The sequence below is a fragment of the Rhinatrema bivittatum genome, chromosome 5 (genome assembly GCF_901001135.1).
Source record: "Rhinatrema bivittatum chromosome 5, aRhiBiv1.1, whole genome shotgun sequence".
Classification (NCBI taxonomy): domain Eukaryota; kingdom Metazoa; phylum Chordata; class Amphibia; order Gymnophiona; family Rhinatrematidae; genus Rhinatrema; species Rhinatrema bivittatum.
The window spans coordinates 296189002-296201846 of NC_042619.1; the positions used below are offsets into that span (position 1 = coordinate 296189002).

At 44.8% G+C, this 12845-nt stretch overlaps 1 protein-coding gene across 3 annotated transcripts in view; it reads right to left on the reverse strand.

Moving 5' to 3' along the window:
* Positions 1-12845, reverse strand: part of LOC115092811 (disintegrin and metalloproteinase domain-containing protein 9-like) — a 501882-nt gene that overhangs the window by 448145 nt on the left and 40892 nt on the right. For all 3 annotated transcript variants that reach the window (XR_003857086.1, XM_029604141.1, XM_029604140.1), the window contains exon 4: positions 1003-1081. Coding sequence is in view for 2 of the 3 variants with exons in the window: in XM_029604141.1 (XP_029460001.1) it covers positions 1003-1081 (79 nt within the window). In the remaining variant the exon portion in view is untranslated. The remainder of the gene's footprint in view (positions 1-1002; positions 1082-12845) is intronic.

The window sequence follows — 12845 nt, forward strand, 5'->3', positions numbered from 1 at the left end:
TGGGTCACTGAAAAAAGGGAAGAACTGAAGAAAAAGATTGACTAAGAAAAGTATTTTGATAGAGAGACAGAAAAGCCATCTGTGCAAAACGTAGACAAAAAACAGACTGAGGAGACTCTGCAGTAATCCCCACATGGGAACTCCCGCACATGCTCAGTATAGCTCAAAGCTCTACTAGCTTAGACATACAATTCCCTTCAGTGCCGCCTGATGATACCATCCACAGATCATGGCTAACTGATCCCTGCTTATCTACGAAAAAAGAATGACATTAATTGTAAAACACAAAGTAAGAAATTAGCAGTGGGAGTTGGGCCAGAGCTGGGGGTGGAGCTTGGTTGGCTCCCCCAACCAAAAAGACATTCTGCTGCCCCTGACACTAGTTGCCTGTGGAATGGCACCAGTTACCAGCAGCATTTCTACTGGTCTGTGGAGTGATGGTGAATGCAAGAAGATAAGTCTGGATTAGTCTGGGGGACAATAAGGAAAGCTATTATGTTTAACTTTGTACCATGTAGAGGTTGTGTCAATTTCTGTTAATTTAAAGATTGATTAAAACATACATTTTGTACCAGGGCGTGCTAAACTTTTGCATACAAGTGTATTCTCTGCTCATTTAGGATAAAAATGTCTGCAGCAAGGTGTATGAAGTGGGAAGAAAAAGAAAAGGAAAAAATAGTCCTCACACTAGAATTGAAGACCAATTATTACAATAATTCATTAAAATGGTTTTATAATTTATTCATATTGAAAAACAAAACTGTAAAAATAGAAAACAATGTAAAGTTACACTACTAATTCATAATATTGCATATAAAACTGTAGTTTAAGGTAAAGGAAATTCTCCATTAAATACTACAGGCAACATGTATATTTTGCCCATAAGCACAAAGAAACAAATGTGCATGTTTTAAAAGATATTTTAAGGGAGCTGAAAATAGGCCACTTTCATGCTGTTTTGGAATATTTTAATCATCTGTCTGATGCATCAAGAACACTGACCTGAATGTTTGACTCTTCTGACTGCAAGGTTCCCATTCTGTTGTAAGTGAAAACCAGAATGTTCTTAGGTACCAATATTCTGCCAACCAAGGAAATAAAATTAACCTTAATTCAGGATTCAAAACATGTATTACTACAGCTTCAGAAAATGCAGTAGATTAACATCCATACGTTTAGTTTTGTTTTAAATACAGACAGTAGCTTGACTTTCATGGAGTCACTTCATTCATTCATTTCATTTAAACCTCTGTGTGGTGCCTCACAGACAATTAATATATAGAACCCACTAAAACCAGACATGTTACTGCTGTAAATTTTCAACTGATCCTTAGAGACAATACGAAATTGAGAATGCAAGATTTTGTACTGTTTAGCACAGTTTTGTTACATTTAATTTGTACAGGTTTATATCTGCCTTGCTCTTTTTAAGTCATTTTTTTTCTTTTTCATTCTGTTTATTCTATTGTGGCTAGACAATCAGTTAGTAGGAAACTAGCCCATGTTATTTTTAATTCCACACAACCCCAATTCACTACCTTTTCATTTTTGTGTCAGGGTATACTCCCATGGACCACAGAACACCTTAAGAAAAGGGCTTAGCTATCTGTATCCGGTCCCCCTTAAGACAAGGAATTCTGTACATACAGGCTGTCTCCTCTGGCCCGGGGATATAATAAGAACATAAGAAATAGGCATGTTGAGTCAGACCAAGGGTCCATCAAGCCCAGTATCCTGTTTCCAACAGAGGCCAAACCAGGCCGCAAGAACCTGGCAATTACCCAAACACTAAGAAGATCCCATGTTACTGATGCAATTAATAGCAGTGGCTATTCCCTAAGTAAACTTGATTAATAGCCGTTAATGGACTTCTCCTCCAAGAACTTATCCAAACCTTTTTTCAACCCAGCTACACTAACTGAACTAACCACATCCTCTGGCAACAAATTCCAAAGCTTTATTGTGTGTTGAGTGAAAAAGAATTTTCTCCGCTTAGTCTTAAATGTGCTCTTTATATCTTCATGGAATGCCGCCTAGTCCTTCTATTATTCAAAAGTGTAAATAACTGCTTCACATCTACTCGTTCAAGACATCATGATCTTAAAGACCTCTATCATATCCCCCCCTCAGCCGTTTCTTCTCCAAGCTGAACAGCCCTAACCTCTTCAGCCTTTCCACATAGGGGAGCTGTTCCATCCCCTTTATCATTTTGGTTCCCCTTTTCTGTACCTTCTCCATCACAACTATATCTTTTTGGGGATGCGGCAATCAGAATTGTACACAATATTCAAAATGCGGTCTCACCAAGGAGCGATATAGAGGCATTATGACATTTTCCGTTTTATTAACCATTCCCTTCCTAATAATTCCTAACACTGTTTGCTTTTTTTGACTGCTGCAGCACACTGAGCAGACGAGTATTATCCACCATGATGCCTAGATCTTTTTCCTGGGTGGTAGCTCCTAATATGGAACCTAACATCGTGTAACTACAGCAAGGGTTATTTTTCCCTATATGCAACATCTTGCACTTGTCCACATTAAATTTCATCTGCCATTTGCATGCCCAATCTTCCAGTCTTGCAAGGTCCTCCTGTAATGTAATCCAATCCGCTTGTGATTTAACTAACATAAGAACATAAGAAAATGCCATACTGGGTCAGACCAAGGGTCCATCAAGCCCAGCATCCTGTTTCCAACAGTGGCCAATCCAGGCCATAAGAACCTGGCAAGTACCCAAAAACTAAGTCTATCCCATTCTACTGTTACCATTGCTAATGGCAGTGGCTTTTCTCTAAGTGAACTTAATAGCAGGTAATGGACTTCGTCTCCAAGAACTTATCCTGAATAAGTAGTTCTCCTCCAAGAACTACTCTGAATAATTTTGTATCATCCGCAAATTTGATAACCTCACTCGTCGTATTCCTTTCCAGATCATTTATATATAAATATTGAAAAGCACCAGTCCAAGTACAGATCCCTGAGGCACTTCACTGTTTACCCTTTTTCACTGAGAAAATTGACCATTTAATCCTACTCTCTGTTTCCTGTCTTTTAACCAGTTTGTAATCCACGAAAGGACATCGCCTCCTATCCCATGACTTTTTAGTTTTCATAGAAGCCTCTCATGAGGGACTTTGTCAAATGCCTTCTGAAAATCCAAACACACTACATCTACTGGTTCACCTTTATCCACATGTTTATTAACCCCCTTCAAAAAAAATGAAGCAGATTTGTAAGGCAAGACTTCCCTTGGGTAAATCCATGTTGACTGTGTTCCATTAAACCATGTCTTTCTATATGCTCTACGATTTTCATCTTGAGAATAGTTTCCACTATTTTTCCCGGCACTGAAGTCAGGCTCACTGGTCTATAGTTACCCGGATTGCCCCTGGAGCCTTTTTAAAATATTGGGGTTAAATTGGCCACCCTCCAGTCGTTCAGTTTGTTTGACTCATCACCCCTGAAAACCATCTCCAGAACTCGTATCTCCCTAACATTAGTAAACACGGAAGCAAAGAATTCATTTAGTCTTTCTGCAATGGCCTTATCTTCCCTAAGAGCCCCTTTAACCCCTCGGTCATCTAATGGTCCAACCGACTCCCTCACAGGTTTCTTGCTTCGGATATATTTTTTTTAAGTTTTTATGAGTTTTTGCTTCTATGGCCAACTTCATTTCAAATTCTTTCTTTGCCTGTCTTATCAATGTTTTACACTTAACTTGAGAATGCTTATGTTTTATCATATTTTCTTCAGATGGATCCTTCTTCCAATTTTTGAAGAATTTTTTTTTGGCTAAAATAGCCTCTTTCACCTCACCTTTTAACCATGACGGTAATAGTTTTGCCTTCCTTCCACCTTTCTTAATGTGTGGAATACATATGGACTGCGCCTCTAGGATTGTATTTTTAAACAATGTCCATGCCTATTGAACACTTAGGGCCGGATTTTAAAAGCCCTGCACGCGTAAATCCGGCCGAATTTTCGCGCGCCTATTTTGCATAGGCCGCCGGCACGCACACAGCCCTGGGATGCGCGTAAGTCCCGAGGCTTCGTAAAAGGGGCGGGGAGTGGGCGTGTCCGGGGGCGTGGTGCAGGCGCAGGGGCATGGGCGAGGCCTCCGGACCAGCTCCTGGGTCGGGTGATGGCGCGCCAGCAGCCCGCTGGCGTGCGCAGATTTACGCCTGCTGAAAGCAGGCGTAAATCTGCCAACAAAGGTGGGGGGGGTTTAGATAGGGCCGGGGGGTGGAAAGAAAGTTCCCTCCGAGGCCGCTTCGATTTCGGAGCGGCCTTGGAGGGAACAGGCAGCGCGCGCCGGGCTCAGCGCGCGCAAGTTGTACAAATGTGCACCCCCTTGCGCGCGCCGACCCCAGATTTTATAGGCTACGCACGTATCATATAAAATCCAGCGTAGTTTTGTTCGCGCCTGGTGCGCGAACAAAAGTACGCGCTCGCGCAAATTTATAAAATCTACCCCTTAACCTTTGCAGCTGCACCTTTCAGTTTTTTCTATTTTCCTCATTTTATCAAAGTTTCCCTTTTGAAAGTATAGTGTTAGAGCTGCAGATTTACTTATTGTCCCCCTTCCAGTTATTAGTTTAAATTTGATCATGTTATGATCACTGTTGCCAAGTGGCCCCACCACTGTTACCTCTCTCACCAAATCCTGCGTTCCACTAAGAATTAAATCTAAAATAGCTCCCTCTCTTGTTGGTTCCTGAACCAATCATTTATTACATCCAGGAACTTTATGTCCCTAGCAAGTCCTGATGTTACATTTACCCAGTCAATATTAGGGTAATTGAAATCTCCCATTATTATTGCACTGCGAAATTGGTTTGCTTCCCTGATTTCTCTTTGCATTTAATTATCTGTCTGACCATTTTGTCCAGGTGGACAGTAGTATACTCCTATCACTATACTCTTACCCAACACACATGGGATTTCTACCCATACAGATTCTACTGAGCATTTAGTCTCTTGTATGTTCTTTATCCTGTTGGACTCTATACCCTTCCGGACATAAAGTGCCACACCTCCACCAAGTTGATCCTCCCCATCATTGCAATATAATCTGTACCCTGATATAGCAAATGTTGCTTACCTGTAACAGGTGTTCTCACAGGACGACAGGATGTTAAGTCCTCATACATGGGTGACATCACAGGATGGAGCCCAATCACGGAACACTTCTGTCAAAATTTCCAGAACTTTGACTGGCCCCTACTGGGCATGCCCAGCATGGCACTAACCCTGCAGCCAGCAGGGGTCCCCCTTCAGTCTTGTTAAAAAGCTACAGGTAGTGCCGAAAATAAAATAAGAAAACGTTACGAACCCAACACCGCGGGGCAGCGGGCGGGTTTCGTGAGGACTAACATCCTGCCGTCCTGTGAGAACACCTGTTACAGGTAAGCAACATTTGCTTTCTCATAGGACAAGCAGGATGGTAGTCCTCACAAATGGGTGAGTACCGAGCTGAGGATGTCCGAGTATGCACCAAATGTACGCAGGCGTGCAAAGCACTAGGCCTGGGATGAAATTTGTCCGAGGGCATCCTGAACCCCATCGGGCAGGCGCAATGGTGTTGGTACGTCACGTTGTAAATAGGTTGCGCAAGACAGACTGGCCGAAGATGGAATCTTGTCTTCCAGCTTTATCTCAGCAATAATGGGCTGTAAAGGTATGGAGAGAACTCCAGGTTGCAGCCCTGCAAATGTCAGGCAGCGGCACAGAGTGTAGGTGTGCTACTGAAGTTGCCATGGCCCTCACCGAATGTGCTTTAACACGGTCTTGAAGTGGAATGCCCACTTGCTGATAGCAAAAGGATATGCAGTCCACCAACCAGGAGGAGAGAGAGTCTGTTTACCCACAGGCTGCCCCGGTTTGATAGGATGGAAAGAGACAAATGATTGAGTGCTCTTCCTGTGGGCAGCTGTACGGTCTAGGTAGAACGCTAGAGCCAGTTTACAGTCAAGGGTATACAGAGTCTGCTCTCCTGGATTGGAATGGGGCCTGGGAAAAAAGGTAGGTAGGATAATGGATTGATTGAGATGAAACTCCGAAACTACCTTAGGCAAGAATTTAGGGTGAGTGCGGAGTACCGCCCGGTCCTGAAGAAGTTTAGTGTAAGGCGGATAGGTAACTAGAGCCTGTAATTCACTGTGAGCAGAAGTGATTGCCAAAAGAAAAATTACTTTCCATGTGAGATATAGAAGGGCACAGGATTGGAGAGGCTCGAATGTTGGTTTCATGAGCTGACCCAAAACTAGGTTGAGGTCCCAAGAAGGGGCCAGAGGACGCACAGTAGGCTTGAGGTGAAGCAAGCCCTTCAAAAAATGTGTGACAAGGGGTTGTACTGATATGGGAACATCCCCAATACCTTTATGAAAGGCGGCTACCCACACTGACATGCATCCTGATGGAGGACGTTTTTAGACCTGACTGACAAATGCCAGAGACAGTCCAGAAACTTTGTGATTGGACAGGTAAAAGGGTCAAGGGACTGAGAAGAGCACCATGACGTAAACCTGGTCCATTTGTAAGAATAAGATTTTCTCATGGAAGGCTTCCGTGAAACAATCAGAACACGGGAAACTGGTTCAGAAAGGTTAAGTGGCTGAAGGATTAACCTTTCAACATCCATGCCTTCAGGGCAAGTCTTGAAGATTGGGGTGGCGTAGGCACCCATCGTTTTGAGTGATTAGAAGCGGGTCTTTCCCCAAGGGAATGTGCCTGCGAATGGAGAGATCCTGAAGTATTGGAAACCACACTTGGCACGGCCAGTGAGGTTGTATCAGGATCATGGTTCCCTTGTCCCGACGTAACTTCACGAGAGTCTTTGAGAGAAATGGAGGGAATGCATATAGGAGACCGGTTGCCCATGATAGGGAGAACGCGTCTCTTGGCTGATAGTGTTGGCTGCGAGTGAGAGAGCAGAAGTTGTCTACTTTGCGATTTTGAGGTGACACAAAGAGGTCTATTTGAGGATAACCCCATTGTTGGAAGATGGAGTTCACTACTGAGGGGTTGAGAGACCACTTGTGTGGTTGAAAGGTGCGACTCAGCTTGTCTGCCAACACATTGTCCACTCCCGGCAAGTAGGTGGCCCTGAGGTTCATCGAGTGGGAGAGGGCCTCCGCCCATATCTGTGCAGCTTCCTGACACAGAAGGTAGGAGCCCATCCCTCCCTGTTTGTTGATGTACCACATGACTGTCCGTCTGGATCAGGATGACTTGATTGGAGAGGCGATTCTGAAATACCCTGAGAGTATATCTGATTGCTCAAAGTTCCAGGAAATTTATTTGGTGTTTGGCTTCCTCTGGAGACCTAGATCCTTGTGTCTGCAGATCGGCCACATGGGCTCCCCAGCCGAGGTTGGAAGCATCGGTGGTGAGAGTTATTTGAGGATCTGGAGCCTGGAAGGGCAAGCCTTGGAGGAGATGGACCTGATTTCTCCACCAGGCGAGAGACTGACGGAGTGAGTCGGTTACATGGACAATGATCAACAGGGGCTGAATGGATTGAGTCCATTGTGACCGTAGAGTCCACTGCATGACTCATGGCCAAGCGGGCCATTGGGGTGACCTGAACTGAGGACGCTATGTGTCCCAGTAGGATGAGAAAGTGGTGTGCAGTTGTGGAATGCTGAGACTGCAGCTGGTGTGCAAGAGACACGAGAGTGAGAGCTCGCTGTTGAGGCAGAAAAGCCTTTGCCTGCAAGGTGCCCCATGAATGACAAGGTTTGTGATGGGACTAAGTAGGATTTGTATTAATTGACGAGAAATCCTAGCAAGATTAGAGTGTGTAAGGTAAGATGCAGGGATGACAGAGCAGCTTGCTGAGTGGGAACCCTGATCAACCAATCATCTAGATAGGGGTAGACGTGAACACCTTGAGTCCTGAGGAAGGCTGCAACTACAACGCGGCATTTTGTGAAGACTCGTGGTGCAGATGCGAGGCCGAATGGAAGCACTCTGTACTCGGTCAGCCCACCACCTCTGAGGCTTTATCTTAATACAGCTTCACTGCATCAGGCGTCCCTTGCGAATAACTCTCAGAATAGCTATGACGGTGGGTCTTCTTTCCCTCAAACCCTTCTTGGTTCTGTTTTTTCTATGGGTTCTCTTTGTGCTCCACCTGACCAGTTCCCGTGGGTGTGTGTAATCTGTCTTCTGTTTGACCTTTTTCAGGCGACCCACGGATGTAAAATCCTTTGACGGTGTGGCGCCTTTAGTCTCCTGTGCGAGCTTCGCCTGTCTTGTCCGGGCATCTGCCATCACAGACACTCTCAAAACATTTTATTAGACGGCAAAATTACCACTGTATTAAACTGTTACCGTTTGTCCACTGCTATGGAATGTATACCTTGCGTTTACTTTTCCATTGCTTTGAAATTCTTGCTGTGTCCAGCCTGACATTGTTCCTTTATTTTTTTATTTTCTCATTCAGCAACATTACCACAAGGGCCGTTCTTTAATTCCCAGACATTACTAGTATTTCTTCTACGCGGTATGTACTGCTCATCCATATTCCTCGTTTCCATTCCTTTTTTTTCCTGAGTGTTTATTCACCCTCTCTCATTTCCTTGAATAGTGTATGGAGCTGACTGTATCGAAGATCGCTGGAATATAGTGCAACAAGGTAGCTCCATTACTTTTTGTTGACTTTAATCTTTCCATTGCCCGTTTTCTTCTCTCTACCTTGTTCTTCCTTCCCCTTCTCCTCTGTTTAATTTGTCTTTGCATATTGGGGTAGATTTTAAAAGGTGCGCACAGGTGTACATGTGTGCGCGCAAGTTATAAAAATTGGGGGTTGGCGCGCGCAAGGGGGTGAACAATTGTGCACGCCGAGCCTGCACCGAGCCGCGCTGCCTTCCCCCATTCCCTACCCCTCCCACCCTGCCTTCCCTTCCCCTACCTCCCCTGCCCATTCCCCCCTACCTTTGTCTTTTTTTTTTTTCTTGTTTTAAAACTTACTTCAGCCCTGGGGCTGAAGTAAGTTGTGTGTGGCGGCCAACTGCCGGCACGCGATCCCCCGGCACAGCAGCAAATGGCTGCTGTGCCAGGAGCCTCTGGCCCTGCCCACGCCCCGCCCCCTCCCACCCCTTTAGTAAAGCCCTGGGATTTACACGCTTCCTGGGGCTTTATGCACGTCACCAGGCCTTTTGAAAATAGGCCCAGATTTACGTGCATAACCCTTTGAAAATCCGGCCAATTATGTTTTTCATATCTTTTTGCAATAATTTTGTTTTAAAGTTTATTTCCACCTTTCACTACATTCCAGGCTTATGTTTAGTAATGTATTTCGTTTCATGTTTTATTTATAAAATTTTATATGCCGGTGTTTACAAGGTTCCATCACAACAGTTTACATAAATCCAAGATAACACACATAAAATCATTAATACAAATAAAATCCATAAAATAATAACAGACTAATACCTTAGTCTAAAATACATCAAAAAATTATAATTAAAATTACGCTTGCTATGTCATCTGGTTCTTCTCATCATAGGCTTTGCAAAATAGCCAGGTTTTCAGATCTCTTAAAAATTTTCTGATTTTGCTGCATTCTTAGGTTCTCAAGTAATACATTCCGGGGCGGATTTTCAGAGCCCTGCTCGCCTAAATCCGCCCAAAACCGGGCGGATTTAGGCAAGCAGGGCCCTGCGCGCCGGTGAGCCTATTTTACATAGGCCTACCGGCGTGCGCAGAGCCCCGGGACTCGCGTAAGTCCCGGGGTTCTCCGAGGGGGGCGTGTCGGGGGCGGGCCCGGTCGTCGCGGCGTTTCGGGGGCGTGTCGGTAGCGGTTTGGGGGCGGGTACGGGGGCGTGGCTATGGCCCGGGGCGGTCCGGGGGCGTGGCCGCGCCCTCCGTACCCGCCCCCAGGTCGCGGCCCGGCGCGCAGGAGGCCCGCTCGCGCGCAGGGATTTACTTCTCCCTCCGGGAGGCGTAAATCCCCGGAGAAAGGTAAGGGGGGGTGTAGACAGGGCCGGGCAGGTGGGTTAGGTAGAGGAAGGGAGGGGAAGGTGAGGGGAGGGCGTTAGAGGATTCCCTCCAAGGCCGCTCCGATTTCAGAGCGGCCTTGGAGGGAACGGGGGTAGGCTGCGCGGCTCGGCGCGCGCCGGCTATACAAAATCGATAGCCTTGCGCGCGCTGATCCAGGTTTTTAGCAGATACGCGCGGCTCCGCGCGTATCTACTAAAATCCAGCGTACTTTTGTTTGCGCCTGAAGCGCAAACAAAAGTAGGCCTATTCGCGGGGTCTGAAAATCCGCCCCTCCAGATTTTTGGTCCCACAAGAGAGAGATCACTGTTTCCGACATGTGTTAGATGTGCTGATTTTACAGTCTGTATAGATAGATCCAGTAATAAGGGTCTTCTAAGATTTCTTTGAGGGGTATGTAACCTTATAGATGCATAAGAACATAAGAAATTGCCATGCTGGGTCAGACCAAGGGTCCATCAAGCCCAGCATCCTGTTTCCAACAGAGGCCAAAACCAGGCCACAAGAACCTGGCAATTACCCAAACACTAAGAAGATCCCATGCTACTGATGCAATTAATAGCAGTGGCTATTCCCCAAGTAAAATTGATTAATAGCCATTAATGGACTTCTCCTCCAAGAACTTATCCAAACCTTTTTTGAACCCAGCTACACTAACTGCACTAACCACATCCTCTGGCAACAAATTCCAGAGCTTTATTGTGCGTTGAGTGAAAAAGAATTTTCTCAGATTAGTCTTAAACGTGCTACTTGCTAACTTCATGGAATGCCCCCTAGTCCTTCAATTATTCGAAAGTGAAAATAACCGAGTCACATCTACTCGTTCAAGACCTCTCATGATCTTAAAGACCTCTATCATATCCCCCTCAGCCGTCTCTTCTCCAAGCATTTAACCATTCTGTTCCTTCCCCAAAGATTGTTCTATGTAGAATGCAGAGAGCTTTATATTCTATGCAATATTTTATCGGAATTCAATATAATGGCATCAAAACCGGTGTGATATGATATTTTTTTGTGTTGGTCAGTATCTGTGTTGTGGTGTTTTGAAGTACTTGTAATGGTCGAATTGTTGAACGTGGAAGTCCTAATAACAGTGCATTGCAGTAATCCAAGCTTGAGAACAGTAAAACGTGAAGGACTGTTCTGAAGTTATTATGATCTAATAAGGGTTTTAGATGTTTGAGTGTTTGTAGTTTATTATTAATATATTTATTTAAATAAAGTTCAGAATCTATTATCACGCCAAGATTTCGCGCATTAGTTCCAATTACAAGGCTCATTTTGTTATCTTCTGGGGTCAGTACTGATGGTTTGATACAGTCAGATCTCCGATCTAGAAATATAATTTCAGTTTTAACAACATTTAAAATCAGCTTCATATTTGTTAAAAGCTGTTTGATCAAAGATAAATACATTGCTGTCAGCTTAAGTGTTTCATCTATAGAATTTTTAACCGGAATTAAAATTTGCACATCTTCGGCATAAACATAGTGAGTAAGACTGAGTCCACTGAGGAAATGACAGATAGGAATCATATAGATGTTAAACAGGGTTGCTGATAATGAAGATCCCTGCGGGACTTCAGTATCCAGTTCAATTTTTTCCGATATTGTGTTATTGATTTTTTATTTGAAAGATCAGATTGGTGTTGTATGATTCGAACCACTTGAGAGTGTTCTCTATTAGCCCAATTTCTCTGAGTCTATCTAAAAGGATGGAATGGTTCACTGTATCAAAAGCTGCTGACAGATCTAAAAACAAATAGTTTTGTCCATTGTCAAATCCTCTCAAAATGGTGTCATTCAAAGCCAGCAGAAGTGTCTCTGTACTATAATGCTTTCTAAAGCCAAACTGGGTGGGTTATAAGATGTTATTGTTTTCTAGATGTTCCGAGAGTTGTTTTTGCACTACTTTTTATGTTAGTTTTGCTAGAAAAGAGAGATTGGATATCGGTCTATAGTTACTGAACATTAAGGGATCAAGTGTGGATTTTTTTTAAGATTGGTTTGACTATTGCGCTTTTGAGTATTTGAGGATATTTGCCTTCCTGAAGCGAAAGATTAATAATTTTTGAAATAGGGGTTGCAATTGCATCAGCCACAGTCTTTAATGTGGGGATGGGAATATTATCAATGGGATGTAATGCCGGGTTCATATTTGTGATGAGCTTGTTAATTTCAACAGGAGAAACAATATCAAAATTTGCCCAGTTTGTTGCGCTGGCAGTGGACCCTTGGCCTGGCGCAGGAGAGGTACGACCCTCGTGAGGGATCCCAGAGGGTGTCTGCCGCCAGGAGGCGGAGCACACAAGGAGACAGAAGCACTCAGGAGCTTCACCAATAATGGCACGGGGGCTCCGCGGGTTGAGCCCTTGGATTCCCAGGATGCCTGGGCTTAGGTGGGCCTCTAGGGGTCTCCCGGAGAAATGGAAGAGAGAGTTGTGCGGCTGTAGTTGAACAGGCGAGCTAGACTGGAACAGAGTGTACCGGAGACCACGGGTACAAGACAGGAACTGAAGACCTCCGGACAGGAAAGGCAGCGCCTATTGGTCTAGTTCGCGGAAGGCCGCAGACAGCGTCGAGACAGGTGGACCTGGTGGTCTCGGGAGGAGTAAAGAGTGTCCCTGAGTAGAGCGCAAGGGTCAAAGCCAGGGTATGCCTCCAAGAAAGGTCAGCCAAAGCAAGGGTCAGTTCCAGGTATCAGGCCAAGCGTAGTCAGAGACGAGCCGCGATCAGTACAGAGTATCAGTCCCAAGAAGGTACAACCTGGGTAGTGGAATAGGATACAGGAGCACAGGAACACTGGAACAGGCACAGGAACAAGGGACACAGGGACAATGG